This window comes from Schistocerca serialis, chromosome 8 (assembly GCF_023864345.2).
Source record: "Schistocerca serialis cubense isolate TAMUIC-IGC-003099 chromosome 8, iqSchSeri2.2, whole genome shotgun sequence".
In the NCBI taxonomy this organism is placed as follows: domain Eukaryota; kingdom Metazoa; phylum Arthropoda; class Insecta; order Orthoptera; family Acrididae; genus Schistocerca; species Schistocerca serialis.
Window position 1 is genome coordinate 470,172,946 of NC_064645.1, and position 13,741 is coordinate 470,186,686.

Below are 13,741 nucleotides of genomic sequence, written 5' to 3' on the forward strand. Positions count from 1 at the left end.
ACAACTGGCATGTACTTACTTTCACATGGTGAATGTTCTGTACTACCACTGAACATACTTACCAGAAGAAATAAAAAGTATTCCTAGCTTTTGGAATTGTTTGTTCCTTCTTTAAGGAGGAAATAATCATTCCAAAAACTTGAAATCTGGGAATATTCTTCTCTCTTTGTAATAGTGTATCTCAACAATATCAAGATGAGTTGTTATGCATTAGTGTCATAATAACAACATAGAATCATCCAAGACTTACTTGACAATGCCAAAACCTAAACTGACAATGATGACCAACATGCGTGCCAACATTCGTTTTGCACAAGAAACCAGCTCAGCCATCAAAACAGCACCCTTTACAGACTGCCCCGTTGAATTTATGCTTTGATATTCTGCATAGAATGTGGCCTGCAGAAATAAAAAGACATGTCAATCAGTCAATAATCCACAACAGTGTACAAAAACAAAGAACTATTCTAAAGAAACATTCAAACTTATCACGACTCCTAAAAAAAACTTCAGATTTGTTAGAAACATTTATAGCTTAATTTCATGCTTTATGTATAAAATAACTGTGGAAATTCAAACAAAATTAGGGTGAGTACAGCATGATGCCAATTAAAATTTACTAATAAAGAAAAAACCACAACACATGCAATCAGATAAAAAGCATCAAGTCATCTGCCTTTTTTGATTACTGAGGAATCTACATCTACATACAAATTCCACAAGCTACAGTACGGTGCATGACAGAGGGGTACTTTACACCACTACTAGTCATTTCCTTTCCTGTTCCACTTGCAAACAGACTGAGGGAAAAACGACTTCCTATATGCCTCTGTACCTAATTTCACATACCTTATCTTCATGATCCTTATGCAAAATGTATGTTGGTGGCAGCAGAATTGTTCTGCAGTCAGCTTCATATGGCAGTTATCTAAATTTTCTTAACAGTGTTCCTCGAAAAGAACATTGTCCCCCATGGATTCCCCTTTGATTTCCCGAAGCATCTCCATAATACCTGCGTGTTGTTTGGACCTACTGATAACAAATCTACAGCTCGCCTCTGAATTGCTTTGAAGTCTTCTTTTGATCTGACCTGATACTTATACCAAACACTCAAGCAGTACTCAAGAATAGGTTGGACTAGTGTCCTATACGCAGTTTCCTTTGCAGATGAACCAAGTTTCCCAAAATTCTCCCAATAAACCAATGTTAACCATTCACCTTCCCTACCACAAACCTCACATGCTTGTTCCATTTGGTATCACTTTGCAATATTCCACTCAGATATTTAAACAATGTGACTTTGTCAATAGTGCACTACTAAGCAGTATTTAAACGTCGAGGTATGTTTTCCTACTCATCTGCATTAACTTGCATTTTTCTACATTTAGTGCTAGCTGCTTGATTTATCATACCAACTAGTAATTTTTTCTAACTTGTCTTGTATCCTTCTACAGTCACTCTACTTTGCTACCTTCCCATATACCACAGCATATCAGCAAACAACCGCAGATTGTTGCCACCCTGTACGCCACATCATTTACTTATATAGAAAATAACAGTGGTCCTATTACACATCCCTGAGGGATATCTGATGATACCCTTGTCTCTGACAAACATTCGTCGTTGAGAACAACATACTGGGTTCTATTACTTAAGTAATTTTCGAGCCATTCACATATTTGGGAACCTATTCCATATGTTCATAACTTCGTTACCAGCCTGCATTGGGACACCACAAAAATGCTTTTCGGCTTTCATTTTACTATCTTCAACTGCAACACCAGACTGGTCAACAAGTGACTAGATGAAAATCTTAGACCCACTTAGTGATTTGACATAGGGTCAGGATTTGCTTGGGTTTTTGGCCAAATCTTTTACTGAGGTATGACAATGGCAGTAGTTGTATGTTTGAGGCATACAGCATTTCATAGACACTCACAACTCTACTAAGCTCAGCCTGTCATCATTGTCATGTTTTCTTTTAAACCAAGATTGCAACAGCCTTTGCTTCCTTAGCATTTTCCCAATTTAATTGTTAAACCATGGGGAGTTTTCTTTATCCTTAATTCACTTACTAGGCACATAGTTCTCCGCACAATGATTTACAACCTGTTAAAACTTTGCCTATAATTCCCCTGTGACCATCTTACTTGAAATAAGTGGTGTCAATTCCTTGTCTAAGTGAGATGCTAACAACTGCTTATCCGCTCTTTCTAGCAGAAACACTCTCCTAGCCTTCTTGACTGATTTATTAACTTTCGTAACAATAGTTGCTATAATGACATCATGATCACTAATCCCTGCCTCTATACTGGCACTGTGGATAAGGTCCAGTTTGTTTGTAGCTACAAGGTCTAAGATATTTGCATTGCCTATGGTCTGCCAAACTATCTGCTAAAGAGTATTTTCAGAAAATGTGCTCAAAAGAACTTCACAAGACTGACTGTATCGCTGCAATGAATCCATAGACACCCTTGTCTATATTCAGTAGATTGAAGTTGCCTCCAACTACAATGACAGGAGTGGGGGAGGGGGGTGGGAGAAGGTGGGGGAGGATCCAACACTAAAGAGGAATTGAGCAACATAAATGAAAGTTGGTAGACATCCTTCTGCATCTTAAGGAAGAGGAGATTAGTGTTTAATGTCCTGCTAACAACGAGGTCTTTAGGTCACTAAAGATGGAGCACAAGTTCAGATTAGGAAAGGAAATCAGCTGTGCCCTGTCTAAGTAGCTGTCCTGGCATTCGCCAGAAGCAATTAACGAAAATCACAGAAAATCTACACCATGATGGCCAGATGTGGGTTTGAAACATTGTAGTCCTGAATGTGCGTCCAGTGTGCTAACCACTGCGCCATCTCGCTCGGTCTACATCTGAAAGATGGTGTCTATTCGAATCTCACGCCAGTCACATAAGAGTGGCACTAGTTGTGCCATTATGAGGATGCAAATCAGGTTTGCTCTAAATGCATGCTCTAATGGTTGTGAGCATTAGTTACCTTTGAGGTTGGACATGGTGAGTTGATGTTAGTCAAGAATGCCTTTAAGGTGACAGAGACGGCATAATCAGTACTTCACCAAGTGAGTTTCAACAAGGTCATGTAATAGGGCTATAAGAAGCTGGATGTTCCTTCTGCGATATTGCAGAAAGATGTGACAGGAACATAGCCACAGTACATGATTGCTGGCAGTGGTGGTCTAGAGATTGTACAGTCTTGAGAAGACCACGCTCTGGATGATCATGTAACACTACTGAAAGGAAAGACCCTTGTGTTCAGCGCATGGCTCTCATGCATCACACTGCATCTGCAGCAGCAATTTGTGCAGCAGCTGGCACCACTGTGACACAATAAACTGTTACAAGTCAGTTACTTTAAGGACAGCTCTGAGCCAGACACCCTGTAGCGTGCATTCCAGTGACTCCAAACCACCGCCATCTGCAGCTTCAGTAGTGTCAAGTGAGAACTCACTGGAGGGCAGGGTGGAGGTCTGTTGTGTTTTGGTCAGCAGGCAGCCATTTGAGGGCTAGACACACTGGATCAGCACCTGCAGATACGGTCTGGGGTGCAACTTCGTTTTACAGCAAGAGTTCTCTCGTAGTTGTCACACGCACCCTGACTGCAAAATTGTACATCAATCTGCTGATTCAACCTGTTGTGTTACCAGTTGTGAACAGCATCTCAGGGGAGTTTTCCAACAGGATAACACTCACCTAAATACCATTGTTGTAACCCAACTTGCTCTACAGAGTGTCAGCATGTCTTGGCCTGCTTGATCACCAGATCTGCATCTAATCGAGCACATATGGGACATCATCGTCTGACAACTCTGGCGTCATCCACAAACAGCATTGACCATCCCTGTACTGACCAAACAAGTGCAACAGGCACCTGTACTGCACAACACATGCACGTTTGCACAGCTGCACTTGACATTCTGGCAGTTACACTGGTTATTAATGTACCAGCATTTCACACCTGCAATGGCTTATCTCGCACTTACATTAACCTGTGACCTTGCAATGTTAATCACTTAGATATGTTACCTAGACAAATGTATTCCCAATGTTTCATTACTACACATTCATTATTTTTTGGTGTTATACACGACCAGGTAACCTCACTGTCACATTCAACTTCGACGTCAATAGTGACAATATTTTTGTCAACAGCAATGAACACTTCCCTCTTATGGCATCTAATCAACTCTTGGCATTTTCCTGGGCCACCAGGATTCCACAACACACTAACCAACATAAATCAAAACCTTAAAGAAGAAGTGAGAGCACCTATGGCTAGTTCCTTGAACAAAAGCATTACTATGGCTATTACCACTGTTATGGATACAAAAATACTTCATGTACCTCCCTGAATACTCACAACGAGAGTCAAAAAAATTATTGGTAGGTTTATCACAGACGCTATACAGCCCATAGCTAACGCCATCCAATGGTCACACATTTGAGATTCTATAGGTAAGTAATCTTACTAAATCTGTCAAATTTTCATGCTTCTATTAACAACTTACGGTGGTGGACTAAAGTGTCAATAGTCACTATTAGTAATAATAACCACTGGCACTTCAGTTCATTAAGGATACAGGGTACTTTCTCACTCAATATTATGTAAAAATCAACACCCATTTCTTTCAGGCACTGTTTCTAATGTATAGGTTTTACAGAATTTTTTTTTTTTTTTTTTTTGACATCAGGTAATGCACCACACTTTCTAAACAAATTGGAAGTATTTTGAATATTTATGAACCTGCTTTGGGTTATTAAAAAAAGTACAAAGAAACTGACACAATTTTTTCCCCAAATGCTTCCTCAAATTGAGGCCCCATTTAATCCAATGTTAAACATTGAAGGTGTCCAAATTTTTACTAGATATGCATGAAATGATGGCTGAGGTACTAGACTTATTTAATTCCACCTATTATGTATATTACTAGGATAAAATATATCACATCTTACATTTTAATTTTTATAATTTTTTCCTAATAAACATGTTATTTTTTCTATAATTTAGTTGATTCTGCAATAAAGCTTAGGTCTACTGCGTAAATATGGACTATTGCAAGTTACAGAAAAAATTAGAGAAATGCTTTATAAACTTTAGGAAATATTGGTACCTGAATTCTGAAAAATACAACTTGCGGGAAATTGCAACATGCAGTCATGCATTGTCTTGCTCACAAATGGGGTCTGGGGTGTTGTGCAGAAAGGGTACAGCTACAGGTCGCATGATGTCAATCACGTAGTTACATTGGTCACAGTGCCCTCGACATGCAACAACTGTGATTTGTGGTTGAACCCAATAGCATCCCACACCACAAGGCCTTAAGCTGGTGATATAAGTCTTGTGTGTATGCAATCACTGTGATGCCGTTTCTCCCATCTGCAGCAAACCAAAATGAGGTCATCATTTTCAAACAAACAGAACCTGGACCTGTCGGAAAACACTATCTGATCCCATTCTTGTCCTCAGTGATGTAGTCCATACGCCATTGCCATCTAGCATGTTTCAGCACATTCGTCAATGTAGGTAGAAAAATGGACGACATGCTTGTAGCTCACACCCTAATAAATGGCAATGGACTGTCACTCCTAATAGTGTATATTACACTGTTCCATTGTTGTGACAGAGCAGAGGAGGACACAGATCTGTCCTGCAATACCACTCAGATGAGGTGTCAATCTTCTCAAGGGGGGAGGATGAAACATTCTCCACACACATGTTGCACTGCCGAAACAGTTCCTTCCATATGACCAGCAATTTCCCGAATGGATGCACCACATTCTCTCATGCCAATAATGCGCCCTCTTCAAATCACTGATTTGAAGGTACAGTTAGCTCATATCTCTGTGAGGAATTCTGCGCATCTGCTCAAGTGACAATGATCCATTACCTTCGACAGCCAGAGTCACATTTTACCAGTAGGTGGTGTTGCGCTGCAATATCGATGTTGATCTTGAACCCACAGGCCAACATGGTTCAAATGCTAATCATTTCTGCAGGACATACTAATATACATGTTCTGTGAATATCAACATCCTATCTCTAGTCGTTCCAGGTGTTCTGTTCTTTTCTAGACATCGATGTAGTAATAAAGCAAGCAGTGGAACCGTGGATTCCTTAAAGTTGAAAAAGGTGAACACCCAACTGCCATCAGGCATTGTGAAGATGAGTGTTTTTTTGACTGCCATGGCAATATACTGAAATACAATACTCATAAAGACAAATCATCACAGGAGCATACCACTGAATCTCTCCATGAGGTTATGGGAGGCTAAGAACATGAACCATCACAGGAAACTGTCCAAGTGGATGTCTCGACTCAATGGCAACACCGCAGCTCATTCTGCATAGTAGACAACCACACATACTGTTTCTTTGGACGTTCAAATTCTGTCTTGTCCTGTATTATACTGATATGGAACCCGATGACTACTTACTCGTTCATGTTTGTTGACACTGTCAAAATCATCTGTTCTAATTTTTTTATGTTACGGATTAAAAATCCTCAAAGTCAAGACTGTAAACAAATTTTATTGTCAATACTAGTTTCAACAACAAAACACACCACCTTCTGACCAGAAAAAAAACAGTCTTGACCAGTGTAATTGCCATAACAGCTTAACACATTGTCGTAAAAGACTGTTTTTTTATGATCTGAAGATGGCTTGCGTGTAGCTGAAACTAGTAATCACAATAAAATTTGTTTGCGATCTTGACTTCAAGGATTTTTTATCCTTAACACAAAAAAATAATGACTGATAGCTCATCTCTGATATTGTCAATGTCAACAAACATTATAAACTTGCCAGGTCAGGCAACGAGACACTTCAAACAACTACGTACATTTTATGATCTTCTTCTAATTAACTGCATTATCCAGTGTTGAGTAAACTGTGTCACATTGAAGGCTGAATATGTAGAGAGGAATGAACAACATCACAAAGCTTTATGGTCACAGTTTGATCACCCCCATGATAACTATGCATAATCTGACAGATTAAAACTGTGTGATGGACAAATCTCCAATCTAGACACTTGCCTATCACTGATACAGGCAGTAACACCATGTATGAGCAAAAAGAAACAGGAATTTTTTAATTTTGTGGGCTTTATACATCCTATTTTCAATTTTTTTATGTTGTTGGTACGTTGTTCCTGATGTATGTTTGCATTTGCAGCTGTTTCGAATATGTAGTCTATTGCTGACAGTCAAAAAGGTTATATGCATTTTCAAGTGCTCGGCAAATTTTTACTTTTGAAAAAGATGTATCAAAGAATTTGTATTAAATTTTGCAGAGTTTATGAATGGTATGAATGTTTCAAAGGGAGTCAATAAAAAGTTGAAGACGACGACTGCCCTGCATGCCCTAGCACACGAATTACTGATGACAATGTGGAGGAAGTAAGAAAATGGTTCTGGAAAATTGCCTAAATACCATCAGTGAGGTTGGTATTGCTGGCATATCCTTTGGTTAGCAGCTTTTTTCATATGTTTTGGGCATGAAATGTGCAGCAACAAAGTTAGTTTCAGAATTGTTGAATTGCGATGAAAAATGACGTCACGTAAACATGCTCAGGTATTGCTGAATGAAGTCAACATCAATCCAGAAGGTACTCGGGTATTACATTGAAACCATGGCCCAACCATCCCAATGGAAACTACCAGAAGAGCCAAAACTGAAAAAAATTCAAAAGATTCGGTCCTGTGTGAAGATTCTTCCCAACTTTTTCTTCAATTATAATGGGATAGTGCATCATTAGTTCCTGCCTTATGGTAGTACAATCAATAAGGAATACTACCAGGAAGTTACGAGCCGTTTGCATGAAACAATCCAAAGGAAATGTCCAGAATTGTGGAAATTGTATCACGATAATGCTCCATGCTCATGCCTCAATGCTCATTCATGATTTTTTGGCAAAAAACAAAACCATTCTGTTGCATCAGCCACAGTATTCACTGCACATGGTGCCTTGTGACATCTTTCTATTCCCAATGCTGAAGAGAACTCTGGAAGGACATAGTTTTACCATCACTGATGAGATAAAAACAGAATTGCTGAAGGCACTGAACATCATATTGAAAAGCGAGTTCCACTAGTGTATAATATCTGAGGGGGATTATTCTGAAGGGGACAAAGTTGATGTTGATGAATAAATAAAGATTCTTTAAGAAAAACAAGAATTCCCAATACTTATCAAACCTTGTATATTTGGCTTGTAGAAGAAGTCGTGAATCCGAAGAGCTATATTTTGAGGGCAAACTTCTGAGTATTTTTGCAGTTAAAAAGAACAAGGAAATTACCTTTCATAGATCTATCTCTACAATACTGCAGTCCAAACAAAAATAAAACTGAATATTAGATGAGGCAGTTCTGAAATAACTATCCCTCACATTATATGATGTGATTCAGGGAAGTCTGGAAAACAACTTGTGTGGGCTGGCAGAGGATCTGCCCCAATCCTCCCCAATACTATCCCAATGAAAGCACCTTTGGTACAGTTGTCACTGCCCTCACAGATAAACAGCATGTCACACTTCTATCAATTCATGTACACCTTCAGCTCCCCCCCCCCCTCCCCTCCCCCCATAAATTCACCAAAATGAGGGACAACCCTATCACTACTGAATCAGAACCTTGAGGAAATCTGACCATAGTGCTACAGAGCTTGTCTCAGATGCTATTGTTGAGAGGGATGTTCACACCTTGGATCCTGAGTTCTGGGTCATTGCCGAGTGATAATGGTTCTGAACTGCCCCCTCCTCAGATCCCATGGATTCTGGACCACAATGAACCAGTATTGTCATCACAGTGAAATAGGTGTGACATATTGCAAGAGAGGTGTTTCTGAATCTTTTTTCATTACTGTACAGTACATTGCCAGGTATTCATGGTGTTGAACATGGCTTGGGCAACTCCGAATCAGACCTCGATTACAAGTCAAATGTAATACTGAGGAAATATTTCAGTGGAAGGCAAGAGTCTAGGTTGAAGATTTGTCCATCACATAGTTTTAATCTGCCAGAAAATTTTTACCACAGCACAGACTCTGCTGCAGGGTGACAGATTCATTCTAGACTTCCTTCAGCATTTCTGTTGCAGCCATATCCTTGCATAGATTATCTTAATACTGTATAGTGCTGTTATCTGCAAATTTACTAATGTGGTCCACAGAACACCTCTAAATCTTCACAATATTTTACCTTTTCGAGCATACCCAGAAGTATTACTCCGCCAATCCAAAACTGAATTCTTAGAAGATCTCGCCACTGACAGAAAGAAACAATAAGCCAAGCAATTCCGTAAAGAACATACACCACACACATGGCTCCATAAAACTGTGAACAGAAAAAAAGATAGAAATAAATTATCACAATAAGGCATCAATATCACATTACATAACATAAACAGTATGACAATAAGAATAAACATTCATGTGTGAAACAATGACTTACTGCAAGAAGTGGCCAATCAGCAGCAGAAAGATAACCATGTGGACCTTTCATATCTATCTGAATAGAAACATTGCAAGGTTTATCTGGTTTTTCTACAACGACATTGAGGAGATACATACCATCCCTTGGAATTGCTATTATAATTTTGTGGTCGTGTTCAACCTGCAGAGATTAACCAATGCAAAAGCATTATAAAATTATAATTGCAGCTATAAAAAAAGTCCATAATAACAGTAAATGATAAAATTAAGACTCAACAGTGCCCATAAAAGACTGATCGATTATGTTTTAGGATTTGATGAGCAAATCTGTATCCTTTCCAGCAAACAGTATTAACATGAAGTTTGAGCAGGGCTTTGAGTTTGAACACAAGACTATTCACAAAGTGATCACTGTACTTTTATACATATCAATTAAAGATAGAGTAGATGGTCTTACATTGTCCTGGTTGTCAAGCTTCAGTGATGTTGCTTTGGGCTGTGTCTTCTGTGGGGGCTTCTTATCTACATTGTCTTGTTTTTCTGCTATAGTTCCACCTTCACTGTCAGGACTCCTCTTTTTCCTGGTTTTACTTGCAGAGCCATTACCATCTCCTTGAGTTTTCTCCTTTGTATTGCCTTGCTGCAAAGCTTTCGATACTGCTCCTTCAGACACAAAGGACTGCAAAATAAAAGAAAGTTGGTTTTCCAGTGAGATGGCTGTGTACAGTAGTAGCAGTAGTGACTAAAGGAAAAATTACAATGTAATTACTGCTCCACCAAGCAATGAAATCAAGCCCTGCAACACTGGCCAAGAACTAAAACACACACAGCTGAAAGGGTTGCATACTACCAGTTTAAAAAGGAACTAGGTAAAAATCACTTCTGTTCTATTCTCTCAAACAAAATCACTTCTGTTCTATTCTCTTAAACACCAGAAGTACTGACCACTTTACAAGTTCCTTATCGCATTATGCGCAGCATTTAAGTTACATAACACATACTAGATGACATAAACCTATTGGCAACTTTGGGTAAGAGACACTGAATTGTAGCTTGCCATTTAGAAATCATGGAAATGTAGCATGGATATCATGCTCTCAGCCTTCAAAAAATAACTAATGTTAATAATAATTAAACTTTGGCAACAGGGGTCCTAAAGGCTCCATGCCAGGATAAAGGAAGTCACAGATGAGTAACAAATCTTAAAACACATATACAACTAGGCTCAGCTGGCCCAGCTGATAGTACCACATATCAGTCACTTGCCAGGGTAATGGTGAAGACCTCAATTGTAGTGAAGGCAGAAAAGGTGGACTCTGGAACAGCAGAGCTGGCAAGAGGGGTAGTCTGTTTTCCAACACTAAATGAAAAAGGGGGCAAAACAGTTCCACATGTTAGTGGTGGTATCCTGGCTGTGTCTGTTTCACATGTTAGTGGTGGCTGAATCAATAAAATTCCCATTTAACAAATTGGTCTTATTTTGGGTATTCAGAGATGACCCTGGATTTTCTGCTCTCAACAATTTACATCATTTCCATCTTCATCACCATCTTCATCTTCGTATCATTCCAGCATACCTGGTAGTTGTTTATGATTAATTTGCCTCCATTTTGCTCTGTCTTGATAGATTTCTTATCTTGATATTGTTTCACAGTTTTCTCCTCTGGTCTTCAGATATAGCCATTATCTGCTGTGTCATCATTTTGGTTTCTTTCTCCTGCAAATTTCTATCCAAGTATTGTTTTTACAGGCGGCTATCCTTCATCTTCTTCACATATCTAAACCACTTGAACCATGCGGTACTCTGTCTCTCAGACACTAACAGATCCACCTGTATCTCTCCTCTGATATCTTCATTCCTAATTTTTATCTCTTCTAGTCTTCTACAACACTGATTGCTGAAACTTCTTTTCACATGCCTGTAACTTGCTGCCATCTGCCTCATTAACTACACAGCACTCCAAGCTGTCTGTCGTAATAGGCAGGAAATGTGTTTTAAACATGGTCTCACAGGAACTCCCTTGTCCTACACAAGATTCTGCATTTGATGAAAAAACTTAGATCTCTTTCTTACTCTGTGCTGTACTGCTAGTTTGGCAGTTTCATTCCTTGATTTAGTACGTCCTAGGTAACTGAAAGCTTCCACACATTCAGTTTTCTCTCCAACAAGCATCAGGTTGCCCTGGGCAGATATCCTGTTCATAATCATTGCTACAGTTTTGCTCTTGCTTACTGTCAGCTGGTGCAAGTCTTTTGAGGTGACGCGTCGATGAGGATGAAATGATGATGATAAAGATGACACAAACACCCAGTCCCTGAGTTTCAGTTAGCAAGGGGAACAACAGTCAGCCTCATTAACTTAGACACCACAATTTGGTGGTACATGATGGGATTTCTATTTTCCTAAACTTATCATGCATCAGCATGTGATCAGTGTCCACCTGGACTGAGGAATGTAATATTTTTGTGTGTTGTTAATTTTCTGTATGTAACTGTTTGTTATAGATGATGTGTGTGAGGAGGTGGCTGTCTGGCAATTGATGCTTACACCTGAGCAAAGCAGTGTAATACATGGCAATGAGTATGCACCCATTATCGAGTTTCATGAAGGTGCACATGAACAATATGAATGCTGTTAAAAGAGATGATGACACTAGTCTTTTGTTCAGTTTACTGGTTCTGAACAGCTTATATTAAAGTCATCAATGTTTGATAAGTAAAAGAAACTGAAAAGAATGGCTCATAACTGAAAGCAAAAGAAAGAAAAATAATAAATAAAGCAACAGTTTAATATGAAACACCAATGATGTTATTAATGGTTATATTGCCGACACTAATTGCACAGAATTTTTGTTAGACTGAGTTGCTAAATAACTTCACATTTGATCAACACAGATAGGAAATAATATTTTACTTGGATACAAATATGCCAAATTCGTATGAGAAACAATTCATTTGGCTGATGAGGATATTGTGTATCACGATGCATGAGAGTATAATGGTCAGTTATTTTTCTTCGTCCTGTCAGCAATATCCTCTATCTGTGTCTTGAAGGCAATGTAATACTATGGTGGTACAATTTAAAATGTACTTGGAGTAATGTCAAGGAGATTATCCTTTTTTGTGTTTAATTTTGCTGTTAGATGAGACATAACTGGACAAGAAGGAATCTCTCAAGAGTAAACTTATTTTTATTTGGTAATAAAATCAGTGGATCATGTGTTGTAATATCAGTAGCCACACCATGGATGAATACTTACTGAATACAGCACTCAGTAATTGTACGAAGTGACCTAGTGCATAAAAGAAGGCAGTAGGATTCACTAGATAACAACAACCTAAGGTAGATGCAATTTATTGGGAATGAGTACCTGTAGGGAGTCATTACTTATGTTAAGTGTCAAAGTGGAGCTTTTGGAGTAAAGAGAGAGTACAGACATCTCTTGGGAACTATATTGGTTATTTACTGAACACATGCCTTAGTGATGTTCTAGAAAGAATAGACAAAGGATTACTAGTTAGAATTAAATTACATGTATGTAAGGTGGTAGAAACTAGTTTCATTTTGCATGTGCTACTTTTAAAATTAGCCATACCAATCGAACTTGGTTCATTAGAACAGTTCAAACAATGGTCTGATAGCAGTGCCTAAACAAAGTAGACATGTTTATCACACTGGTGTAAATAAATTTTATATATCTGTCCTGGGACAAGAGATCATTGTACAATAGAGCAAAACTAACGATTTACAAAATGTCGGCTACCTGGGTGTCTACAGAGTAGTCAGTCAATCCCCAGTGAGTCTTCACTGTTTAACTGCTTAGCATTTCTCAACACCTAGAGGGTATCCAACAGCTTGCCAGTATTAAAAGTACTACTATCAGCTAATCCCTCTGGTCACCTCACAATAAGCTCTTAGGCTGCCCTGTGTTGCAAGGGTCACTACACCTAATAGTGTCCTGTAGCATGGTTCAAATGGTTCTGAGCACTATGGGACTTAACATCTGTGGTCATCAGTCCCCTAGAACTTAGAACTACTTAAACCTAACTAACCTAAGGACAGCACACAACACCCAGTCATCACGAGGCAGAGGAAATCCCTGACCCTGCCGGGAATCGAACCCGGGTGTGGGAAGCGAGAACGCTACCGCACGACCACGAGCTGCGGACTGTCCTGTAGTAAACAGTGCATTGATTTGACGGGGCAGTTCTCCATCTCAGCATGTTATGAGAAAGTGGAACAGCGACTTATGTCTCCAGAATGAAATTTTCACTAAGCAGGGGAGTGTGC

At 39.0% G+C, this 13,741-nt stretch overlaps 2 protein-coding genes across 3 annotated transcripts in view; one reads left to right on the forward strand and one right to left on the reverse strand.

Moving 5' to 3' along the window:
• Positions 1–13,741, forward strand: part of LOC126416331 (uncharacterized) — a 68,354-nt gene that overhangs the window by 47,516 nt on the left and 7,097 nt on the right. The window lies entirely within an intron of this gene.
• Positions 1–13,741, reverse strand: part of LOC126416330 (transmembrane protein 87A) — a 70,769-nt gene that overhangs the window by 39,653 nt on the left and 17,375 nt on the right. Inside the window, exons 5-8 of the mRNA XM_050083994.1 lie at positions 9,908–10,129; positions 9,470–9,631; positions 9,218–9,352; positions 251–399 (exon numbers count right to left, since the gene is read on the reverse strand). Coding sequence (XP_049939951.1) covers positions 251–399; positions 9,218–9,352; positions 9,470–9,631; positions 9,908–10,129 — 668 coding nt within the window. The remainder of the gene's footprint in view (positions 1–250; positions 400–9,217; positions 9,353–9,469; positions 9,632–9,907; positions 10,130–13,741) is intronic.